Consider the following 25,500-nt stretch of genomic DNA (forward strand, 5'->3'; position numbering starts at 1 on the left):
ATGGTGTACATGGGTGAGCTTTGGGACAGACATACTTGATTCTATATCCGACAAGTCAGTGTGAGTGTGCAAGAGTATTGGTGGCAGAGTAAATATGTGTAGTGTGCTGCCTGTGTGTGGAGTTGTGTCATGTGTGTTGGTATGCAACAGGCGAATCATTCTATAGCAGGTCATGTATCATCTATGATAGCAAACAGATTGCCTCCCCAATCCTCTGTGTGAAAGATTAATGGCAAGCTGTTCCCCCTCTCTCTCTCTTTGACTCTCTCTATATCTGTCTCTCAAACAAGCATGCACGCTCGCACGCACGCACGCACACACACACACAAATACACACACACACACAGTTCCGAGCTATTCAGTTAATTTTCATCCATTGCATCTGAACAAAAGTTACTGATACTTTAGGCAGGCTATCTGTTCTCCATCGTTTAATCATCAACTTATTCCCTTAGACTATGCTGTTTGGCCAAATCATCATGATACCCATCATCTGGGTAGAAGAAACATTTAAGGTATTTGCTATGAGAACAGCATACAAACACAGTCAAAGGCCTACGCACAAACACATTAAAGCGCTAAAGTAGATTGATGCCAACACATCCAAACCCACAAATACAGGCAGACACAAACAACAAACTGAGCCAGAGCTGGATAGTCATTGTCCACAAGTATGTTTTCCACATTGACTGTATTAAAAATTGGACACACTGTTTCATTGATGTTGAGAAACATATTTTATTGTACAGTTTAGCTGTAAATTGAGAGAGTTTGTGACCAAGCGGAGCCAAAACCAATCACCGTCCAATGGCTGGAGTGTACAGTGATTGGTCTTGGCTCAGCTTTGTCTTCTCTGTTTCTGAAAACATTTGAGGTTAGAAAAAAAAAATGCAATAACATAATCTTGATTCATATTTGATCAGCGCTTCCTAGTTTCATAATTTGACCTCGGTTCACAATGTCATAGGCACCGTGTTAGAGATTGCTTGGCTCTAATTGGTTGTTTTTCTTATGCCATTAGGCACACCATGAGGAGGCAGAGGAACATGATTTTTCAGATGATTTCTTTCTGATTCATGTTGTATTGTCAGGATATAGTGACAGTGACAAAAGGTGTTTTTTATGAAACTGCTTTAAATTATAGGTTTGTAGTTTTTACATGTTTGGATGCACATTTTCACTCAACAAGCTACAGTTTGATTTTGTATGGATCCCAAAAAAAATGGTATAAAGTTGATATCATATTTTTCTTTTTAGGTTAAGTTCTTACAATTTGCAAATGTTGATAATACTTCATTTGTTTAAACACTAAATTCCTTGTTTGATTATGATATGCCGACACGGGAAATGCTAAACCTTTTGCTGTTATCTGTTTGGGGAGCAAACAAGATATGTTTTCTCAAGTAATTGTGACTGACATGTTAACAAATGTTGAGTCTGATAGTTATGAGTGTGTCTGATGTTTTGGGAAAGCAAAGCATGGATGTTTGATTAGGACACAATAAAGGACAGAAGGACAGATGCAAATAGAAATACAGACAAACATTGTTTCTTTTTCCTGTCTTTGAACTTTCTCTTAAGTGGAAAACAGGTGTGAATCAACTGACTTTACTGTTGTACAGTAGATGGAGGCAGACTAAAGGGAGTAAAAGCAAACAGACACATGAAATAAAATCTGATTGAAGATTAGATGCAGGAAGCAGATAATGAAAAGCAAGATCAAATAAAATAAAATATCGGAAAAGGTACAAGACACCCAGAGATAAGATTACTCACGGGATTTATAAAAGGTTTTACCAGTAACATTTATAAACACAGTTAGTGTGTGAGACTGGGTTCTAATCAATGACCTTGAGATCATTAATTAGTCAGTAAGCCTCAGTGCTCCACTGTAGTTAGTTAGTCGAACCATTAGCTGGATCTGTTGCTATCATTAACTATTCAACACACCCAAGATCATTTGCTCAATTCTTACATATGACACTCACAAACACACACTGACATACACACACACACTCACTGTAGTGCCCTCAACAAGCAGCAGACACAGACAGACAGACAGACACACACAAACACACACACACACACACACACACACACACACACACAAAAACACACACACACACAAACACAAAAAAGAGCTGTAATTTCAGATGTTTATTGACAGAGACAGATTCAATCCCTCTGAGATGTTCACTGGTGATCAGTTTACCTCCCTCTCCCTCTCCTGCACTTACTCTCGGTCTTCTTCAATGTACAACCTGTCACTTATTTTGTGCCATTTTTTCATTTCCACTTTTTAAAAATTCCAGTCCCATCATCTAACTGTCCGTCACTGTGTTTTCACCATTTGCAAGGTGACTGGGACAATCCCCGACAATACGAACCCAAAAGCCTGGGCCAAAAGATGACAGGTGTGTGTGGTGCAATTGCCATCTCAAGGTCACTCTGACGTGTGTGTGTCTGTGTGTGTGTGTGTGCGTGTGTAAATGTGTTCACATCTGCTGCCAGCCATTACATCTGCTTGATTGGAAATGTGAAGGAAACACAAGTCAGTGTGTTTGCAAAAGACAAGAGCATGTGTGTCTCACAGGAAAAGAAGTGTTTACTATTATGAGCACGCACCCACATGCCACAACACAGACATGTGCTGGAATTTTGTAGCTATGAAAATGTCAATAAACTAAGGTGATAATTAGACAACAAAGCAGCAGGAACAGGCACTATTTGAGACAGCAAACAAGAGAATATAAAAAGCTGGGAGAAAGAAAGGAAAATTATAGAACAAGTAAGAAGGGAGAAAAAGTGGGAGAGTTGAATAGGAGTGTGTGTTAGACTGTGTCTACCAGACTGCAGGATGACTGCAGCAGGGAGAGTGGGACCCACACTGAATACCAATGCACCTATATAGCTGCTCAATACACAACACACAACTATAAAACACACACACACACATACATACACACACACACACACACACACACACACACACACACACACACACACACACACACACACACACACACACACACACACACACACACACACACACACACACAGTATACAGGGTCAAACCAACACAGGTTAAGCCGACACAATCTATATAATTTAGAAAGAAAACACAAATACAATGTAAATAGCCAACAAGACAAACTGCAAAGCATATACATACACATATATATATATATATATATATATATATATATATATATATATATATACATATATATATATATATATATATATATATATATACACACACTGTAGGGCAAAGAAAGTAGTACATAGGCATTGTACGTGCAGTACTACCAGTAACGTAAGTTTGCATTTCCACTCATTTGGTAATTGGTATTAATTCAGTAGCTAATTTACTGTCAAGACACCCCAACAAACTGACTTGCATTTAACATTGTTCAATTATTTAACATTTCGCCTTGTAAAGTGCAATTAAGAATTCACTTGTTAATTGCATAAAGAAACTAAATCTCCACTTGTGTAAAATTACACATGCCTTACTGGCCTAAAACAGGACACCACACAGAGGGGTGCTACTCGCTGTAATGAAGACCCTGTGGATGTGATCTGAAACTCTGGCTGAGTATAGAAAGAGTAGCAAGCAATGTTCTCCAATTCTTTTATGTATCTCCCTTACGAGTAGTTGGCTCAGTGTGGTGTTGTAGACGTTGCTATGCAGCTCAAAAAGGGGCAGATAAACCAAGAGAGTGATATTTCCTTAATGTAGTAATATAATTACATGTTAAATATTGTTTTTTTCTGTTTAAAGGAAATTTTCATACATGAATACATTTTTTGATGATATCTTTGTCTTTGTTTTAGCTGAAGCACATTTCAGATGTGACCAAAGTTATCAAGCTGACATTGTCTGCCTCCAAAGGTGAACAAGAGAAAGGGAGCTTAAAGTAAATGTACTGAGGGGACAGAACGATTAAATTACATGATGATATGCATGACACGTACCCTTTTCTAAGCACACGTTCTAGTGTCTATGCAGAGCACAGTGTCACAGTGAAGGGTCATCCATCACATGCTTTTATGCCAGAAAATCTGGTCTGAAGCCTTATATCATTTCTTCATTCACAAATTTAATGAATGAGTTAATTTCCCTCTTTTAACATTAGGTCTTTATATCTTTCTACCTCTTCATGAATAATCATAAATTGCATCATTACTGTGGCGTTTCAGTCAGTGAGTTCATGTGGAATGGTTATATGTAGATACATACGAGGTACTGGTACATGTTTGACGTCTAAGCGAGTCAGACAGACCTCATCACTCCCTGCAGTATACGCTTAGGCCCATGCGTAGAGAGATTAGTGTGTGACTCACTACAATCAGCAGCTACAGGTGAATGCAGCTGATGATGATGATGCTCACAGTGAGCAGCAGTTTAGGCAGAACAAAAGAGTTAACAGAGCGTAACAGATTTAAAAACACAAGCGTGGTGGGTATGGATGCAAAGTGCAGAGTGTGTAACATCTACAGTAAGTGCAGCAGTGTGACTCGAATGTAGCTAAGCTTCCCTCCGCTGTTTTGTTTACCTCAGAACCATTGACACTGACGACAAGTGTTGTTCTTCAGGCAGGATGCTTTTGGTCATGTCAGCTTATCTGAATCGTTGTCAATTAGGACAATGCCTTCTTATAACTAGGACAATACGTTTACATAAACACAATAGCACTAACTTATCCTGAATGGCCTTAGGACCTATGTGTGCGTATTAGATCATCTAAGAGCGTTCCTTCTCCCCCCACACCTTTCTTACTTCCGATACCTTTTGTAACTTTCAAAACCGACAATCCGTAAATGTGTTGCATTACGCCCACTGCCACATATGACTCATTGCTTTTTCTTGTCACTACAACAGCAGGCTTTTCAATGTGAGTGTGGCCAAACACTTTTGCCTTTAGATGTGGTTGGATGACACCTTGTCCGAACCTTTCAATCATACTGAGTAATTTAGTGTATGCCACTGCTTGATGCTGCCTCTGCTACCACCATTGTGGAGCCATATTAAACCTGAAATAATTGCCACTTGGGGGCGGCGTAAACAAGCTGGGAAAAGAACATTGACATATCATCAACTTTTAGGTTGATATGGCAGACTTATTGGCAAACAGTTGCTTTTTTACACATCCAGCAATCATGGAGGACTCCTTTTATCATTTCTTTGTAATCATGTTTGTGACAATCTGGTGAATATTTGTCCAATATAAACTCTCTTTTACAGTAGCTTTGTTTTTGGTCAACTTCTAAGGGAAATATCTGTCTTTTAAGCTGCTAAATGCTCCAAAGTTTTTACATTGTTATCTAATACAGTGTTATAATAAAATAATTATATAGCTTAAGGCTATTTGAAAACAAATTGAAAACAATGCCTACAATAAATGTTATAATTATATAATAATCTAATTTGAATAGATGTGTGGTTTAGAGTGCTAGTGTTCCTTTTATATTTATGCTACCACCATTGTCAAGTGCTGTTCTTTCACCCATTAATTGGCGTCCTCCTCATTAGGAAATATTAATTCAGCTCATGTTAGCTTGTCAATATTACATTTTAGTGATGTGCATCTCCAAAAGCTCTGTTTTGTACCCCCCAGGGGATGGCAAAGCCCAATCCAAATCTGCCACGTTTCCATCAATTTGCTCTCTGTTCATGCTGGGAGCAGAGCCACACCACTAGTTACAGCTGTAGCACCCGTCTTTGCAATATGGTGAATCTTATGAGACTGACATTTTGATGATACATGAGACCTTATATTGAATTTACATGATAAATCCTTATTAATGCATTTATAAGGAAGTTGTCCCAGAATTAAGTTTGCATTGAAACCTCCTTAAAAACATGAAGAAAAGGTATACAAGTGATAGACTTCCAGAGATGGGAAGTAACGCAAGTAGGCATCAAGAATGACTCCTGGCTAAGTTTGGGGAACTTCTCAATTAATGTAAATTTAGTAATTTAAATTGTATACTTTATTTTCTTTCCAGAATCCATATTTGAACACACACATACATGTAGATTCATTTAAATGTTAAGAGGAAGATTAAAAAAGAGAAACTAGATCTGTGAATTCTCACAGAATCCCAACTGAATTCATATCTTGCTATTCAGTTACAATCTTATTAACCTGGAGTCCCAGTCTCTGTCACAATATTTCATATATGTGATGTTTGAGGCCTGTTAGCAGACATCCATTTAAAATGTAGCCAATGTCATTTAAAGAGCCTTTTTCCATCTCCATTGAAGTTTCTCAGCTTGCACTCTAGTAACATTTGTGTGGTCCTCATAGCTTTGAATAAAAACTTGGTTGTCCTTCGCAAGCCAACGTTACTTTTACTTGAGTATTTTTACACTTTTACCAGCGTTTTTAACAGAAGTATCTGTTCTTCAACTTGACTATGGTAAGTGAGTACTTTTGCCATCTCTGCAGACTTGACTGCAGTAATCTTGGCCTACGGAGGAGTTGTGCTATATTGGAAGTGACAGGGCCGGGTGATTTGTATGACGAACACTGGCTTCATGTTAACTATCAAATTATCGCTCTGACAGCTGTAGCTTATGCACACACATCTATAACAAGTCCTGCAAGTAATGAATAGGCCTGCATGTGGGTGTGTAAGGAGAGTGTGAAATGTCTGTGTGTTCACATGCACATCTTGTGTGTTTTTGTATGTGTGCATGCAGCTGGTGAATGTGTTTTCAATTTTGTGTATTGGAAATGTCTGTGTATTCAAGTGCACATCTTGTGTGTTTTTGTATGTGTGCATGCAGCTGGTGAGAGTGTTTTCAGTTTTGTGTGTTGGGTCTAGGACTGGCTTGTCAGTCACAGTATAGTTATTGGGAAGGAATGGGAGACGCCAGGTGTCAGGGATCGGGGGAGGAAGAAAAAGATAGAGCATGAAAGAGATGAATGAACAAGCGAAGGAGAAGGGCAAAAAAGGGGGAGACACAAAGTGATGTTTGGGCCGCTGATGTAGAACTTTTGTTCTTTTCCCAAAAGTGAAATGCCAATGGGAATACAGCCGAAATGTTGGGAGACACTGGGTCTAAAACTAGGCTTAAAAGCAGAAATAAAGTCCTTGAGATGAGAAAAAGATTGTATCTACTGTATGTCAGTGAGCCTGGACATCAATTAAAGTTAATATTAGGGAAGGAAGATACGATTTATGTGGTTAAAAAGAATGAACAATTGTTATATACATATATAATGTATATTATAAGATTGAACATTTAGTATTTGGAAGACCTACAAGATAAACCCTATTTGCTTATGCATAGCCAGTGATGTGTTTTAGCGCAAAAGCGTAAATTATTAATGAGAGCAATAATGTTTGTATGGATTTAAATGTAAAGTTAAATAAATTTGGGAAGCTTCAGCCAAATGCGTTTGTCATTATAAAATGCTTCTGCTTACATTAAGGGCAAAACATCATAGCAGTGCTTCACACTAAGAGTGTCACAAAAGTCAAGACAAACAAGATACTCCCACATGATCGTGTTTGGATACCGAATTCAAAATGTCATATCCGCTACACAACAGGAACCACTGACCACATCGTCTCCACGTCTATGATAAAGTAAGATTTGTCCATTCACATTTCTGCTACCACTTCTTATGATTCACATTTTGCTCAACTGGTCACACCTTTTACTTTTTGTCTATTGCACTTTTCTATCTGCTTCTCTCCTTAGATTTACTCCCTAAAGGCCTTAAGTATGATGTCTATAAATATTTCACTAAACTGCATTCTCAGGTTATCAATAATAAAATTCCATAGTCCTATAAATATTCTAAAAATACAGCTGGACAGCCTCTTCAGTGGTGCATTAAAAATTAATACACATCTAGCAACCTGCACACCCATATGGACATGACCACTGGACTATGTGCAGGTGTTTCCTTCTCACTTCCGTGTCTTTTTTCAGTGGCACGCTTGTGTCTATGTGTGTATTTCTGGCACATCGTCTTAACACACTGTCTCTGAAAAGCAGTCCAGTTCAGTGAAACCTAAAATCGTGCTAAGAGAGGTGATGCACATGGTCAACACTCTGAATCACTAAAGCCCAATACTTAGGCACCCAACATTACAGACAGTTAGACAGACACAAGGCACGTTGCAGACACAAACACACTATCCCCAACCCACACACACGCTCTTATGAACACGTTCTCTACCCTCTCAGTCTCAGATATGCACACAAATGCACTCTGTCTCACACACACCATTCCCCTTCCTCACCGTGGTGAGATGTCACAGCCCTGTTGCATGAAGGCTCCCAGTGAGAACCAGAGGGAGTTGAAGATGCCAAATTCATTGGGAGGTTGGTCGGTGGGGCCCAGCTCTGTTGTGCCCTCCTCTGGTTCCTCTGCATGCCACTCATACGGACTAAAGCGACTTACCTTTGGGAGAGAGAGGGAATAAATAAGTGTTACAGATCATTTAGAAGTCTAAAAAGTAGGGTCTTACTTTAACACAGACTGAAGTAAAAAAAAAAATGTTTCCTTGAGTATGCAGACACTGGTGTCATAGGAGTTATTCTGGCATGATCTCACAGAAAGGTCTGTGGTGGTATTTTTCAGATAGGACACCTTCAAGTATTTAACAATTCCTGCACAGACATTATCTTCAACATTGTAAAAGTCATTACAGTTGAGCGGGTAAAGGCAAAGTTGCCGTACTTGAAAAGTCATTAACTGCATTACTGTATTGAAGGATTTTAATAATCCTTAAAACAGACACATGGTGTACCCTCAGAAAAATTTGGATGCATGACCACTGAGTTATTATATCATCAGAAAGTTTAGTCCAGCAGAAAAAAACTGCCATGGAAAGAAAGTATCATCTCCTCTATATATATTAATAAAATTGACCAAATTGACTCCTGTTCAGCATGAAATGTGTCCTGCTGTATAAGGATTGCCAAGGTCAGACTGTGGACCATGTGCTGTAGCTCATTAGTTGAGACATATTTTTAGTCTGTGAGCCAATTAAGATCCCTGTTCTTTCAATTGTAAGCTTTAAAAACACATCACGCTGCTACAGCCCTGCAATCCAACTCAAGTGCTGACTTCTGGTTTGTAATCACTTACCAAAAACAGCACAACACTGACTCCAATGTAAGCGAACACTATGCACATCCAGATCTCGTAGGCCAGCGGGTCCAGGAAAGAGAAAACACCTGGTTTAGACTTCTGGGGCTTTTTGATCATGATGGAGATTCCCAGAGACATGAAGGGCTTCGAGAAGTCGATCACCTCTTCTCTCACCAGAGTGATGGTCAGCGGGGCCACAGCAATTTCTGCTTTCTGAAAAGATGGTGGGTAGAATAGTGTGTTTACTTTAGTTCTGTCATATGGTAGTGGTAGGTGATGTACAGGAACTTTATGTAAAGCAAAGAGTGATGGTGGGTAGGAATTCTCTGTGAACTCTCCTGTCTGCAGAAGGAGAAAGTGAAGATAAAGATGAAGGGAGGTGAAATAAAAGTTGAAACACAAAAGGCCGGGGAAGTAGACAATCATAGTCCATATCATTGGATTTTAAAGTAGGAGCAACATAGGAAGGGGAATGACAAAATTTATGGAAGCAAATAAATGGAAGTGGTAAAGCTTGGGAAAAGAAAAGTGGGGAGAGAGAAGGGTCGAATTAATTAAATTAAAATCATATTTAGGCCCGAAAGTGACATTGCCAGAACATAAATCTGTCTACAATAACACACATGCAAAATCTTTAGATGAGTCAATAGCATCATTCATTCAGCACAGCAAAGTATCTACTTCCAAGTATTTGCATGTGACTAAACAACATCTGCAGTCTTAACTGAAAAAGAGGCTACAATAAATGAATATCAAATAAGTTTTCCTTCGCTACAATGAGTTAGGATGTTACAATGGAAGGAGAGTGAACAGCAAAAGAAAGACAAGTAAGTAGGAGGAGGCAGAGGAATACCAAAAACCCACAAAGCACTACAGACAGATAAATCAAATAAATTAGGTATGGAAGGCAGGAGACAGAAGAACACAACATGAAAGAAAAGGAGAAGAAAGTCAGATAAACAGAGAGTAAAGAACATAAAGACATAAATAAGACGACAAAGTGCTGAAATATTTCAAATGTACTTCCTCCATGTAGCAAGTGTTTGGAACAAATTAAACCTCATTAGTCAATGCAGCGGTTCTGCTTCTGTCACTTTCTGGATGCCAATTAATTCTGTCACTGTTCTGCAGCAAAAGTCTCCACTTTCACTCTTCCGCAAAGTGCCGACTGACATTGTCTTTTGAATGTTGATGAAGTTTGCATCGAGACGACAATGTGAAATCTCAGACCGTGCATGGGTGTCGACAGCGTAATTAGCCAGCTTGCCAAATTCTCAAGAAATAAGTAAAGCATCCATGACACACCATCTCTGCAGGAAACTTACTCAGTAACTAAGGAAACGCAGAGCTCGGGACAAGTTAATGTACTGCTTAAGAGTTATTTTAAGCATTTTTTTCACCTGTTGCATGATTGCCTCTGTTGGTGTCACAATAGGAGGAGCATGAACAGTGTAATGCAATGTAATAGCCCTGCAGTATACATGGCATTATAAGATTATAATGTTAAATTGACTCTGTGACAGAGAAGTGTTGATTCTACACAATGTGTCTGAGGCCATTACTTGTGATGTTGTACTGCATTGCAGTTAACAAAACAAGTTGTTGTGTTGTATTAATGTTCTTACCTGTATGTTTGTGATTCTGTGTGTCTACTCCTACATGCAAATTCAGATTATGTTTCAAATTGTGCTTGTAATAAATGCAATGTATTTTAGCGTCTGAAGTGTGCCAGGGAATCTTTGGGTGATATGAATAAACTTAAGTTGACGTTGAATTGACTTAATATATAAATAATTAACTGTAAAAATAACAAAATAACTATTAAAGTCCAGTTATTCTCCATCCAAACTTACCCCGTACACAAGCTCTCCAACCATGCCATTCCATATCTTGGTCTCTGGATCTCTGGCTCCATATTTCCCATCCGGTACGATGGAGATCTTGTATTTGATTCCAATGTGTTTGGCGATCTCCGAGGCCAAGTCCACACAGTATCCTTCAAACTGGTCGTTGCCTTCATAGAGTTCCCAGTTCTTCTTCAGCATCACATAGGGACCCTCCTACAAAACCAGCATAAGGGGAGAAAGACACAATAATTGGAGGAACATGACAGCAGCAACCTTTAAAAACAATGCACAAAGAACGGTGAAGTTAAACTTCATGTAGATCCACATTTTAACTATAAACATTTCACAGACAAAGGTCATGTCTGAGGTTGATGTTTTATTTTGTGTCTTTCTGGCTTCAAATGCCTTGTTTTATGCTTTTATCTGACTTTCCATGTCTCCGCTGGAACCTGCAGCTGACTCAGTGCAACTTTAATGCTGAGAGAACAGAAATTTACAAGAGAGTGAGTAAATACATGGGAAGAGGACAAAAAGAGAGGGAGGCTGCTGCTTTGGTAATGTGTCGTAAGAGGTGGAATGATTTCTGTGCATGCATTAAACAAAGATTAAGATAATCAAAGAGGGAGTTCATATTGTCTAGCGAGATGTATTTGAGATCACACACACACACACACACACACACACAAACACACACACTTTAGAGTGACAGCGCATCCATCAGAAGCAGTGAGTTATGGTATTATGCCTGAGGCTGCTCACCCTGTAATCCAACTGAAACCAAGCCTATTAAAATGCTATCAAACCCTTTTTTATCAAAGAATAAAAAGAATAATCTCATCTAATTAATCAAGCAGGCTTTAATAGTATCCATCGCTCCCAACGGAAACAATTTAGGAAGATTACACAACACAACAAAAGATGATTGCATATGTTGGGTTGAATTTTTCATTCAGGAAATTGATTCACATTGAAGAAATATACAGTTTAATCATGAGCAATAAAAATGAGCAATAAATTCACTCGGACACAGATCTGGGGAGAACGATCTTCAATCCGGGAAACTGAGAAACAAGTCTAGATCAGATGAAAGCATGCAGTGGGATTAGAAAAATCTTACGCTGGAAAATATGCAAACTAAATATAAAAAGGAAGGATGGATTCATTTTTGAATCTGCTTTCTCTTTAGTGAACAAAGAACTTGAAATGAAACCATTTAATTGTGCACTTGTGTGTGACTGAAAGGTAAAAAAGAGAGCCATTATTTTTAAATCCGTTTTCAAATATAGTTACTCAATAGGCTAAGCTGTTTCCAAATGCAAATATGCATCAATCTTGTGAAAGAAGGTAAGCATGCTAATTCACTTGAATAATATGGTGATCATGGTAAACATGATATCTGCTAGACTTCAACATGCTAACATTTTTATTTTAAGCATATTAGCATGCTGAAGACTTTTCCTGTTTCTAAATCCAGAAAGGAAATTCATCATCAGTTTCCACAGCAACGTTTTCTTCCTGTCAAATGGTGTGTATGTTTAAAAATGTAAAGTTTAGCTACAATTCCAGCACCTGTCAAATATCTTTGGGATGTGCAAATCCATTTCCTTATGCATAAACAAATATCAACACATATGTAATAATAACGATAATCTTGAATTTACATATGAAAGGATGGGGGACAAACACACGTTTCAAAACAACAAAACCACCCCCAAGCATTGCTTTATCACATTTAAAAAAAAATAATATTCAGTCAACAGTATACAAGTTGTTAAAACAAAATACATTTTTTTTAAAACAACCACAAAAAGGACACTTTACACGTTTATCTCTAACATCATCATCATCAAATACAAACATCTGCCCCGTGTTCAATGTCAAACAAACAAAAATGTCATTATCGTGGACATTAGCAGGTCCCGGGGCGCTCATTCCATTGACTCAACATAAATTATAATGTTAATGAACAGCAAAAACGATTCAAGTAGATTCCCTCATATGGATCAACACAGCCATGAGGATTGCTCTGTACTGTAGCAGTGATGAAGATGAGAAGCAATGAAGATTTTAGCTGCAAAACACGTCTTGAAGGTCAATACCAGTGTAAAAAGTTCTTTTTTTTTACTGAGCTTAGAGGTGCTGTTACATAGATTTTTTTCTACCTTTAGGTAAACAATGTTAACTATGTCCAGTCTGTATGCTAAGCTAACAGCTACAAATCAAATGGATAGACACGAGTGGTTTGGATGTCGTCATTGAACTCTCAGCAAGGAGGCAAAAAAGTGTATTTGAGAATTTAACTTGAGTAAAAGTCTTAAAGTATCTGTTATTTGCTGTTCTTAAGTATCAAAAGTATTTTTTTATATTAAATGTACTTATTTTAAATACTTACCTGCAGCAGATGCTCCCATGATGCTATCAGTTATTATGTTTCTTTTCTCTTCATCTTTAGTTTTGTATGGCTTTGGCGCTTTGTGCTTGGCAACAAACAAGCATTATGCACAAACTGGAACGGAGCGTGCATTCACTTGCAATCGTGGCGCAATGATCTGCCAAACCTGCTTTGTTTCAGTCTTATTCTTATGATTTCATTTTTTGTGATAAACATGCTTAAAAGTAAGTGTAGTGGAGTAAAAGTAGTAGTACATTTTATTTAGGAAATTTAGTAGAGAAAAGGTAAAAATTTCAAGAAATATAAATACCTAAGTGAAGTATACGCAACAATTCTACTTAAGTTCACTAATAAAGTGTTTGCACTTTGTTACATTACAACACTGGAAATCAGAGTGGGATACTTAAATTAGTATCATGAAAGCAACAGAAACAGACACGCATACACACCAGTGGGAACTCAAAAAACAGTGGCGTTGTTTCCCTTTCAAACCTCCTAAGGGTTTCTTATCAGTTTGATCCAGAAGCCTTTGTCTTGGTCCGTGTGAAGCTAATAATACAAATGCTGAGTTTTTTTGTGCGTGTACTTGATAACAGTACATATATATTTGCTTTATCATGTCAGGTTGTTGCATATTGCATCATAAGTCAGGGTGTGGGGAGATAAAAGAGGGGAGGAAAGACAAGGAAAAAAGCTCAAAGGTCAGGAGGTTAAAAGGAAAAAAAAGAGCGGGCATTGTAAAAAGATACAGGGAGAAATGTGTATGGAGAGAGGGATATGAGGAGTGTTGGCTTCATAAAACTACAGAAGAAAGATGAAGGAGCAGATCCAAATACAAACAGTGATGGCTACAGGGAGAATAGAAGACAGATAAGAACAGAATAAAGGGAAGGTGTGATGGACAGATAAAGAGGAAGAGAGAATATGACCATGTGAAAAATGTAGAGGAAAGGAGTAAGGAAAGCAAGAGAAGACAGAGAGGGAACATGGGTGGGGGTGAGGAGGGAGAACAGCTTTGTAGAAGCAAATGGTTGGGGCTGATAAGACATGAAACAATTCACATAGGAGCCAAAAGGCAGACAGGCCTTACTATGTAAGCCAGTTAGCCAGCCAGTGAAAAGGTGAAAAACCCGACTGGACAGTCACCTAACTGTCCAGTCATTAATTCAAGCTACCAGCCGGATGTTTAATCAGTTCAGCATTTAACAAGCCAGACTTTTAAATACGAGTTACATGTAGACAGCCACCAAGACGTTTAATAAGCCCGCGAGCCACTCATTCAGATGGCCAAAGAAGCAAGCCAGGCAGTCAGTTAGTCACAGCCTATTTCAGTCAGTCCAATTGATCCATCAGTTCATTCATTCATTACTGCAATTATAGTACATGATCATCTGTGCAGTCTCATATCTGGCCAGTGAGTCAGTACGATTATTCAACCATAAAGAGAGCAAGGCAGTTCAGCAGTCAGTCAGTGAGTAGCCAGTCGGTTAGTCACAATGCCAGTTGGTCTGTAACCCAGTCAACCTGCCAGTTCAAAAGCTTTTCCTAGAAAGTCAGCCAGCCACATAGACAGTCAGCTGCTGAGAAAGTCAGTCCACCAGGTAACTAACAGGCCAGCCGGAAAAAAAGGCCTCGTTGCCTGCCTGTGATGATTGAACCAACACCCACTCAATCCATCAGCCAGTCAACACTGTGTGTTAGTTGTATATATTTTAGTTGAACTTGTTATTGTTTTGTCTTCTGTTTATGCATATTGACCCACTTAATACAATCTCAAAAATAATGTTCCTCCCTTGTCAATTTCCTCCCTTCAGCTCTATTATGAGTGCCTTGTAATCTAATGAATAGCCTTGTGGGATAGGAACATAGACCTTTCATTTATAAACACACTGTGTTTGAAAATTGAGTGAAAAGATTTAACAGTGAGTGGACTGTACGGGTTTCTTTAAAGCTCTGTGTACTACATCTTTTGGTAATCCATCCATTATAAAATATACATTTAAAGATTTTTTTTTCTTATAATGCAGTGTTATGTTAAAGACAATTAACCATAAAAATCGCTAGGAGAAGCACAAGGAGCATTGTGTATGTTGCAATTAACTAAGGAAGGAAAGGCTTGTCATGTCATCAGGGATGTACAGTAAGTGTACTCTACTACAGGCAAATGCCAACAGGCTGAATAATCAACTCCCATTAATGCACTTTGCTCCAATGCTAGTGTGAAAGTGACATTATATACAAGTCAAGACATTTATAATGGCACAATTACAAAGTGTAGGGATCTAGCGTTGAATACCTTTCCATTCAAGCATGGAGCAGAAAGTGGCAGAGCAGAAAGGTAAAGACAGATCAAGAGTGTTGTCTAAAGTTGAGGGCTGCAAAATGTAGGACTTATATGAGGATCTGTCCACACATTATTCTCCTCCAAAAATACACAAAACAATATTTATCAAAATGTATACATAGATACAGTCATTTGTCCCCGCCGGTTCTCTGTATTGTAGCAGAGAAGGCCGTGATGATTGGGGTGTCCTCAAAAGAAGTGAAAAAAAAAATCTTAATTAACATGGCTGTCTGACGGTCTGGTGATTTAGTGTGGCCAAATGTCAAATCTCGACAGTGCCCACAGAATCCCTGGCAGAGCTCTCGTTCATGGCTTTTTTCATGAGAGGAAGACAGGAGCACAGCGAGCAAGGCATCCTAGTACCTCAAAAGCTCAATGCAACTTCAGTCCCTTTATGCCATTTCTTCCATGTCAATGCAGTGCAAACCCCTTCTCAACAAAGAAAATTACTTCAAAACCAAAACCAAATATGCTGTACATATTTCTTTATGCACGCAAAGCAATCAAAACAAAAAACAGAGCACACTAAGTTTTTGTGCAGAATTTTAAAGACGCTCAGTCCGTCTGTTGTCGGTTTGCCATGGGTCTGCGACTCAGGTGAGTCTTTGTTTCAGTCTGTCGCTCAGTCTGCAGACTCGGCATCAGTGTCGCAGAAGTGGCTTCCTCATCATCAGAGGCTGCAAAGAGGAGGAGGTGGCTGAGCTAACGTTAGCCCAGGCCCGCTGAGGTCACCATCCACAGAGAAATATGCATGGGGAAGAAGCATGGAGGTAAAATCAAGAGGAGTGGGGTTGAGGAGTTAAAGACAGACAGTGAGAGAGAGGGAGAGGGACAGACAGAGAGAGAGAGAGAGAGAGAGAGAGAAAGAGAGAGAGAGAGAGAGAGAGAGGGGATAGTGGTGTTGGAAACAGTCAGACAGAGATGGGTAGGAAGAAATAGGAAAGGAAGATGTATCGAATAGACTTAACGCCAAACTCTGAGCTGCACACTCATCTATTTTATAACCTCGTACAATTTATGTAATTAGAGACACAAGCCAAACAGCCACAGGCACAACAACAGTGTAATATAAGTAATGGTAGATGAACATAATATACACATATTCAAAAAAGGATTTTTGGCACAGAATAACAACTTGCCCTTTAACGTATTTTATAGTGTTGATGAGTTTGTATTTGCTTGTCTTGGGCCTGGCTGCGCAGACACACACACACACACACACACACACACACACACACACACACACACTGAGGTTTAACATATTGCCAGTTGAAGTGTGCATGTCTGGAGGCAGAACTGTCACTGGGGACATTTAGTCCAGCTGAATTAATTTTTCTGAACTCTTTCCTGCAGCATGCGTGGTTGTTTTCCTCTGTGCAGTCCTGACTGGTTATTTCCAATTGTGGCCACTCGAGGCACTGTAGACTTTAATTATAATATGAAATCAATATCTTTGAACATTTGTCCATTTATAGGTATTTGTATAAGTACCACAGTACAACTTACAGGTGTTTTGGTCAGACTAAGGACTTTGCTGAAAGAAGAAGCCACATGGCCTGAAGCAAAATGTGGAATTTATAATGATCAGGCGTCTGTGCCTTATTTTATCACTTGGCTGAAATTAGTCTTTTGAGTTGCTTTCACTTGCATCATTTTCATGGCCAATTGAATTAGCCTGATTGCATTTACAGGAAAAGGATGGACACCATAAAAAGGCTGCAGATGGGTGAAGTGAAATCAAATGTAAGCAGAGGATGTGCACAAATCCACCGATTAGCCCTCCCTTATCCGTGTTTGTAAAAGAAAGAGAAGTAATTATACTGGGCTGCAGACCAGTGTCTATGTGAAAGCCATTAGAGGAGACTGGACTGAGGTCACTTCTAAATGGTGATCTGAGGTCAGTTTTAGATTTGCCTACTAATGAGCCATTAGTTTAATCTTCCAGCTGGACAAATGCCACTCCCTCCTGGCTGTGTTCTGAGAGCTCTCTTCAACTAGTACAGCTCATTCTGCTCCAACCTATGTTTCATTTTGAAGTAACTAAAACTCTACCATATCACATCCACATGTTGTACTTGGTTCTTGGCTTTCTGACATTGAAAGTATCCTATTAGGCCAATAAAGAAAAAAAAACTCCTTCCTCAAACCTGAACACTATCTATGGCTTGTACAGTGACTTCATCACCTTTTCAGTTTGTGACCCCTCAAAATAAAGCAATGGATATTGCAATAGCTAAATACCGGTAGCATATATCTCTACTGGTTATGACCAAGAGAGTATTTTTGTTTTGTTTTATTTGAATATTGTAAAAAAAGCAGAAATTAGTGGAAAATCTTAAGAAATTCACAGAATTTGCATTGTTTTGTCCTTTTCTGTGTTATTAATTATTTTTTGCCCCTTAGATTTGTCCTACAATTCCCTGTAGGGGTCTTAAATGCCAGATTGGAAACCACTGTGCTACAGCAGCAAAACCATGCCTGTGATGCATTTGTCATTACAGGCATGGTGCACCTAGTCCTGTCTAAGTACCTTAATGCTGTAGCCATTGTTCCAACCCAATTAGGACTGCTAACTATTTCTTTCCTTACAAACTAAGCGTATGATCTTTTCTCCCTTTCCCTGTACATGTCTGATCTTGCTTTTCAAATAAAAAAAAACAAATTATGAATTTTGATCTTTTACCATGGGGTATTAGTCACCTGTTGTGGACCTGATGTGTTATTCACATGTGCACAAATTGCCTCTACATGAGACCGATGTGAGCAAGGTTTTGGTGAATTGGATAGACGGATTGTGAGTGTTGAAGGACATCCTAACCCAAATCTCAAACAGAACCCACATCAATAAATTAAAGCAGTCTGAGGGTACATTACCATGATGGTCGTCACAACGACTGTTCGGTTCTCCATTGACGTGCTGTCATTGGACAGAACATTTTCATTCTGGACCAACACAAGTTTGTCTATGTCGTTCCAGTAGCCAATCTAATAGGAACAGAGTGATAACAGAGCAAGAATGAGTGATAAAAGAAACATATTCATCTAATCAATCAGTCTTTATGGTGCAATTCATGCAAAAGTGAAAGGTAAAATGCTCACAAAAAAATAGTATATATATCTGTAAAAAAAAAAAGGAACCTATGTGAGGTGAAGAGAGAAAAAAAAGTAAAAAAAAAAAAATATGTGTCAACAGAATGAGCTCACTCCAACAGATTTCCCATTGGAACTGTAGACGATATTGAGAGATATTGAGTGTGAGCCAAGAACTTTCAATAAAAACACATGGCTGTCGAGGAACACTTGAGAAACTGGAACATGGTGTTATTTCTTAATTATAGGCACTGAATGTTTACTTTTTTTCCAATAAAAAGAAATTATAAATTCTTGAAACCAGAGCGTTTTCCTCCTACCCTTTGCTATTATGAAGAAGGATTATGTTCAAACTGTCCGTTATGTTACTGCGTAGTGTTATTTATTGTACACTCAAAAAAGCTATTAAAACTGCAGCAATACAGTTAAAAAATTGAGAATAATAGAAATCATTTACCAGTAAATTAATTGTTTTTTGAACAATCAGCCACCATCAGGAAACATGAAACATGTGTTTATTGTTTGTCTTTGTTTCTAAGCCATGAGGAGGGAGCCTACCTTGCGTGGTCCGTTGCTCTTCAGTTCAAACACATCCATGGTATAGTTGACCCTCCGACCATAGTGATCAAACTGAATGTTCCCAGTCAGGCCCTGAATGCGCACCTGAATTTATAGCAACAATGATAGTAAGAACTGCTGACAAAGGAAGACAAAGCATTAGGACTTCAGTCTCTATTGATTTGGCAACGATTGTAAGTCCAAGATTTCTGGAGGGACATTCCTTGACCAGCTACTTATCAGCAATTTAAAAGAAGAGCAACTGTTGTATCTGATTACAGTGCAGCCAAACAAGCAGTCTTTTACAAGTAGTTTAACAGATTTAATGGGTAGAAGCAGCAAAGGAAATATTGGGTTAGCATTAGCAGTATTCTGTATCAATGACGGTTAATTTATGGGATAGTCCCAGTGTCGCCAGACGTTCCGCCGGATGTTCCTCACTTTCCTTTTTCTTTGAGTTAACTTTAAGCTGTGGTCGCATTGAGCAATATTTACCAAAACCTCTGAGCAACGTTACAGGATAAAAATGGTAAGTTTTAAATAACATTTGGATCATACAACACGGCAGGCCTGCTTGGTTCCTTCAGGGAATGATTGTAAAGACAATTTGTAAAGTAGGAAATGCAAACAACCTCTGGCCATTTATTGTCCTATCGAGGAATGTCATGTGGACTAGCCAGACATTCCTCTGCACCGCTGTGGAGATAGGTCTGGCAATGCATGACAACATTAGCAGTAATAATAGGATAATGTTATAAGTAATGCATAATTTCCTTTTAGTTCATGTGTTTAGGTAGGCAATCTGAATCCAGTGAAGAAATCGCGGACCCTCCTTCTAACAATGAAAACTGCTATAGAGGGATAATTACTGGATGTAAACACTTTCAATGGCTAATGCAGAAATAAATGGCAACATACAGTAGATAGTATCAAAAATATGGTTTAATTTTAAGTGGTTAAGTTATTAGTTAGTTAAGTTGAGGATGTTGCACCAAGGAAATTTCCCCCTAAAATATAATATCAATAGTTCATGTAATACAAATTATTTATCAGTTTAAACAAAACTTCTGTTCCCACAAGGTTGACAAGGAATTGAGAGTGTAGGCATGGTTTGGAGTAAAGGTTAGAATTGTGACTAGGTTCAAGTTAGGGTAAGCGATGGAGTAAGATATACTGTATAGTGCTTATTGTTAATGCAATGGTAAGTAGCTGAGTAATTAAATTAAATTAAATTCATTACAATTTCCCCACAAGAATAGCAATACAAGCTTGGAACACACAAGCTTGTGTGTTCCAGTTAGTGTGTGTGGGCTAGTGGGTACTCCATCAAAGTCCCAACAAGAATTTATAACACATAAATCTCGGCATTGATTTCTGGAACATTTTTTCCCTTTTTCATGACAGCTGTTTTACTCACTGCTTTGTGTGTGTGCGTGCGTGCATGTGTGTGTACGTGTGTGTGTAAGTGAACAGCTGTCTTAACGTTTTGCAAGTTGACTAAACTATTCAACTTTAAACTTGTACTAACCTGTTTAAGTGCACGCTCCATGTCTATTCCTTGGTTCCAGGGAGCCGCTGGATTGGCCAAGCAGTCACCAGCGTTGCCACGGCGACTGATATCAATTTTCTGACGGCGAAGGCTGCGAAAGGCCTCGGCCATCACAAGGACGCCATCATACGTAAGAGCTGAGGTATACTGAAGAAGGGTAGAAAACAAGGAGGAAGAAGAGACAGAATAAGTAAAAAATTTAACTTTTTAAACTTTTTTAATGGAGATTAGTCCTGTCATACAATTAATTCTCAGGTAATGAAAACATTTAAAATGAGAGAGAGGCATTCAAACGTTTAAGAAGACCCTGTGAGGAAACTGACACTGACTTTACTCAGGGTGCTAAAGTGTATCTACATAACAGTTTAAATCTACATAACAATTTAAAGGATAGACTGATCGTCGATAATTGTATGTTTCTAGAATACTAAACTAAATAATAATTTATCAATATTAACACACTTACAAATATCTTATTATTATATATTATTAATACACAACTGAGGAGTCACAGCTTTTTGAAGTGATGTGATTTAAATTTTTTTCGTTGAGTGATAAATTATTCCTTAAAAAGTAATATTCTTCAAAATACTCTTCCAGTCCAGTCATTTTAATATAGGAAATCCAAATTCATTTGTAAGCCAAATTAAGTCACATGATGTGTTTGGTGCTCAGTAGTATTAAAACAAAACATTCATGTTGTTTTTGTCTCTTTTCCACACAGCACATATTGTCTGAACAGATGCTTTCTGTGATTTACAAATGCATAGTAGAATATGCTAGTGTTGCAGGGCTGTGCCTAAAACGAGAACCAATTTGATCTCAGGTAACAGCTGTAGTACTGCATCAGAGTACATTTTAACTCCGTATGAACTATCCTCACCAGTAAGCAAATATGCTGACCTGGGCCTCAATCTATCTCACCACTCTGACTTTTATTTGACTTCCACAGTTAACACCGGTGAACATCAATCAACATCACTGTAAATGTAACATCCCCATAAATGTGCCGGTTTTAGACAGGCTTATAGTTTTCAAATACAATCAATGGGCCATGAAAATGAAATTAAAACTTATTTAAATCCATGAATTAAATCCAATTTGTTAGGGAATTCCCTCTGATGGTGAAATGTGGATTCCCAAGATTTAGGAGTAATGTATCATTACATTAGCATTCTAAAATAGGATGTGGCATTTAAGAAGTAAGTTGGAGTAAATCTCAAAAAATGCAATGTTTTAAAGGAGAATTCCGGCCAATTTTTATGTTAACCTTGATCAATATAAATATGCATGTACTTTTGATTGAAAAAAACTCGACCTGAATCGGTGGAGGAAACACTGAGTAGCTGCAGCGACGTGTACAAGCTTCCGCTGAGCTAAAACGGCAATTAACGGGGCAAGTTTTAGAGTGGCTTGGCAGTGTACTGTGTACTAGTTCCCTCAGCCGGGCAGGCAGCCTTCTTCCCCGCCTTTCTCGCCTCTTGCAACAATCTCACGAGCACCCGGTGGTGTGGTGGGTGTCCTTCCTTCATGGCAACAAATTGTAGTTTATTTCCCCCTCAACAAAAGGGAATTGACCACTGTAGTGGTTAAGACCATATCCATAACTATGTGACTACATGGACTGACCTATTTTTGAGGAGGAAATAAACAACAATTTGTTGCCGCAAAGACATGGAGGACACCAACCACACCACCGGGCGCTATTGTTCACAAGGGAAGAAGCTCGGAGTAACATAACTAGGAGAATATAGCAGATATACAACACACGGGAGAGCCTTTTGAGTTTGATGGTCGTCCTTATTTATTCGAACCTGAGAATACAGACAAAGAACTCGCCTCACAAGAGTTGGAAAGAACCAGACAGAGAGGTGCAACAGGCATATGAAGCAGCTGCTCCAAGCGGGAGATACAGCTGGCAGAATCGTTATTACTGTGTAAGCCATGTGCATATTTAGCCCGTTTCCATGTAGTTACATTACTGATATAGTCATAACCACTACAGTGCTCAATTACCTATTTTTGAGGAGGACATAAACTAGAATTTGTTGCCAAAAAGGCATGTAAGACACCCATTACACCCCGTGCCCACCCATTCGGGGGATTGTTGTCAGCTTGTCTGTAATAAAAATACACACGGAACTGCTGCGTTTTTCACAAAAGCCTGGCTGAACACGCTTATCAATAGCAGCTAACAGTTAGCTCTAGCAGCTAGTCAGGCAAGCAAGATTCCCACCGGCATGAACAAGACAGGGTAGTTGAATTAAAACAATGTCTGACTTGAAAATGCGTCTAGATGTTATATAAGGGCCCTGTTGATGTTGTACTGATATTTTTCTTGTATTGTGTGTCTGTTAAGAGGCACAAAGGCACTCTAAAACTTGCCCCGTTAACTGCTGTTTTAGCTCAGCGGAAGCTTGCACATGCAGCTGCAGCTACTCAGTGTTGCCTGCATCGATTCAGTTTTTTTTTTTTTCAATTGAAAGTACTCGCATATTTATAGCGATCAAGATTAACATAAAAATTGGCCTGAATTCTCCTTTAAGAGACCTTTAAAACATGATAGTACATAAGAGAAAGGGTAAGAAATGACTATTAGTTGTTCTCTAATGAAACTCTTAAAAGTAGTGGTGTTCTTGACAGATTGTCTTACAAATTAATTATAACAGTGCAGTGGGGAACAGCACCACACACAGCAGCAACAAACCCACCCAGCCCACACACACACACAGCGCCACACAGACAGAGGCAGTCAAACACACAGCAGGCTGCCTTCACATGAAACGGATCCTCACGGAAACAAGTGAAAACCGGAGAGAAGAGGGAGGGAAAAGGGACATCGACTGAAAGACTGCCGATGCTCTCCACGCCTCTGCGGGTAGTTTACTCTTCTACTAACATCCCTTGCTTTGCATCCTACAAGGTGCATTTTGGAAGGCTGCACAACCATGTCATCCTCCTTTCATCTCTCTCCTTTATAACTAAAGAAGCCTTGAGGCATGCAACTGACATATGACAAATGTAGCATCCAAATCAAGGAGAAAACAACAACAACAAAACTGAGGCAGCATACCATTTTCTGTCAAGGACAGAGAAACCTTCGGGACACAGAAAACAGTCTTGACTTTTTCTTTTAAACACCTAATTCTGGATAACATACCTACGGTTGTTTTAAATCTCAAATTTCAGCTAAAATCCACCAAGTCATAACAGAGAAAACTGTGTAAACAACCATGAATAAAGTTTAGTTTCACAAGTTGATTCTACAATTCCATACCAGACCAAAGACCAGCTTTATAAACGATGTATGCAAGAAAGCATGTGCCATTTTTCACACGGAAGCTAATATTCATAGAAATTTGCTTTACACCATGTGCATGAAGACTTTTATGAGAGAATTGACCTGAGTGAGATAAAGCAATGTTGCATAAGACATTGTAGTCATTAATTCATTCCTTTAGTTATGTACAGTACTTTGGACTCGTAAAGTAATATTGGAATATTGATTATGCAAACCAGTTAACAGTAGTGTAATGAATCATCAGGCCGTTATGACTCACAACGGCAGCATAATGAACAAAAGTAAATGTGGCACCAATAGAGGATGATGCCAGTGTCAAGCTAAGCATACGTCTGATTTGTGCCCAAAGATTGAACTAAATAAATTATGCAAAGAGCGAGTGGCCATTCGCCTCATAGATGTGTGGAGCTAAACAGGAAATATATACTGTATGCAACAATTTATACATCAAGTGCAAAGACTGTGTACATGTGTCTGCTGTTTAATGCTTTAAAATAATCTCACAGACTGAGCGTCAGGTAGAATAATATAGGAGTGGCTGGGTTAATGACACGCTGAAAAACAGAAAGGTCTTTCTTTAATTTTTCTTATCAAAGGAGATGAGAAATTGAAAGGAAAAATGAAAAAAAAACAGTAGCTTTAAAACCATTTGGAAACGCATATTTCATTTATAAAATGAGCTTTGCACTGGTGTCTGGCAAACATTAAATTCTTTACACAAGGACAAAATACTGATAAAGGCCGCCCCATTATCTGTTAAATACGCTTACGCAGATGTTGTGAACCTATTCATATTCTGACCATGCAACTAGGGGAAATGTGGGATTAACCCCAAAAAGGCTATAACTTGGAGACGTTATGTGTGACCATAAGCTTTGTGATTGAATTCTGATGAAGGTAATACATTTCTTTACACGGTCACTGGTCATTGTCATCACTCTTCAACAAAATGTCCAGGCACAATGGAGCTAATTTCAAGGCATAGTAGCTGACAATTAATGGTTTAAGAGATTTTGATTGATGGTTAAAACCAGCTAGCTCAAAATCCAGTCTCCAGTGTGAAAGCTACATGTCCCCATAGCTTTTCACACCACACATTATTAGACCAGAGTTCTACTTGGCCTTAGGCTACGAGTTAGCCCAAGGCTAACTGAGCTCAGTTCTTTTTTTTCTTCACAGCAGCAATAAGCCTAGAGCAATTTGGAAACATCTGTTGTCGCTAGAGATATCAGTTTTTTTGTGATTGTGTTAAATCACCAAAATCATATTTCCTTGTTTACCAAAGGCAGTGGTAAAACAT

At 38.6% G+C, this 25,500-nt stretch overlaps 1 protein-coding gene across 5 annotated transcripts in view; it reads right to left on the reverse strand.

Annotated features, from left to right (window-relative positions):
* Positions 1-25,500, reverse strand: part of gria4a (glutamate receptor, ionotropic, AMPA 4a) — a 120,919-nt gene that overhangs the window by 39,358 nt on the left and 56,061 nt on the right. For all 5 annotated transcript variants that reach the window (XR_004655519.1, XM_034864035.1, XM_034864028.1 and 2 more), the window contains exons 8-13: positions 20,879-21,046; positions 19,351-19,455; positions 18,577-18,687; positions 10,973-11,179; positions 9,117-9,332; positions 8,266-8,426 (exon numbers count right to left, since the gene is read on the reverse strand). Coding sequence is in view for 4 of the 5 variants with exons in the window: in XM_034864035.1 (XP_034719926.1) it covers positions 8,266-8,426; positions 9,117-9,332; positions 10,973-11,179; positions 18,577-18,687; positions 19,351-19,455; positions 20,879-21,046 (968 nt within the window). In the remaining variant the exon portion in view is untranslated. The remainder of the gene's footprint in view (positions 1-8,265; positions 8,427-9,116; positions 9,333-10,972; positions 11,180-18,576; positions 18,688-19,350; positions 19,456-20,878; positions 21,047-25,500) is intronic.

This window comes from Etheostoma cragini, chromosome 3 (genome assembly GCF_013103735.1).
Source record: "Etheostoma cragini isolate CJK2018 chromosome 3, CSU_Ecrag_1.0, whole genome shotgun sequence".
Lineage (NCBI taxonomy): Eukaryota > Metazoa > Chordata > Actinopteri > Perciformes > Percidae > Etheostoma > Etheostoma cragini.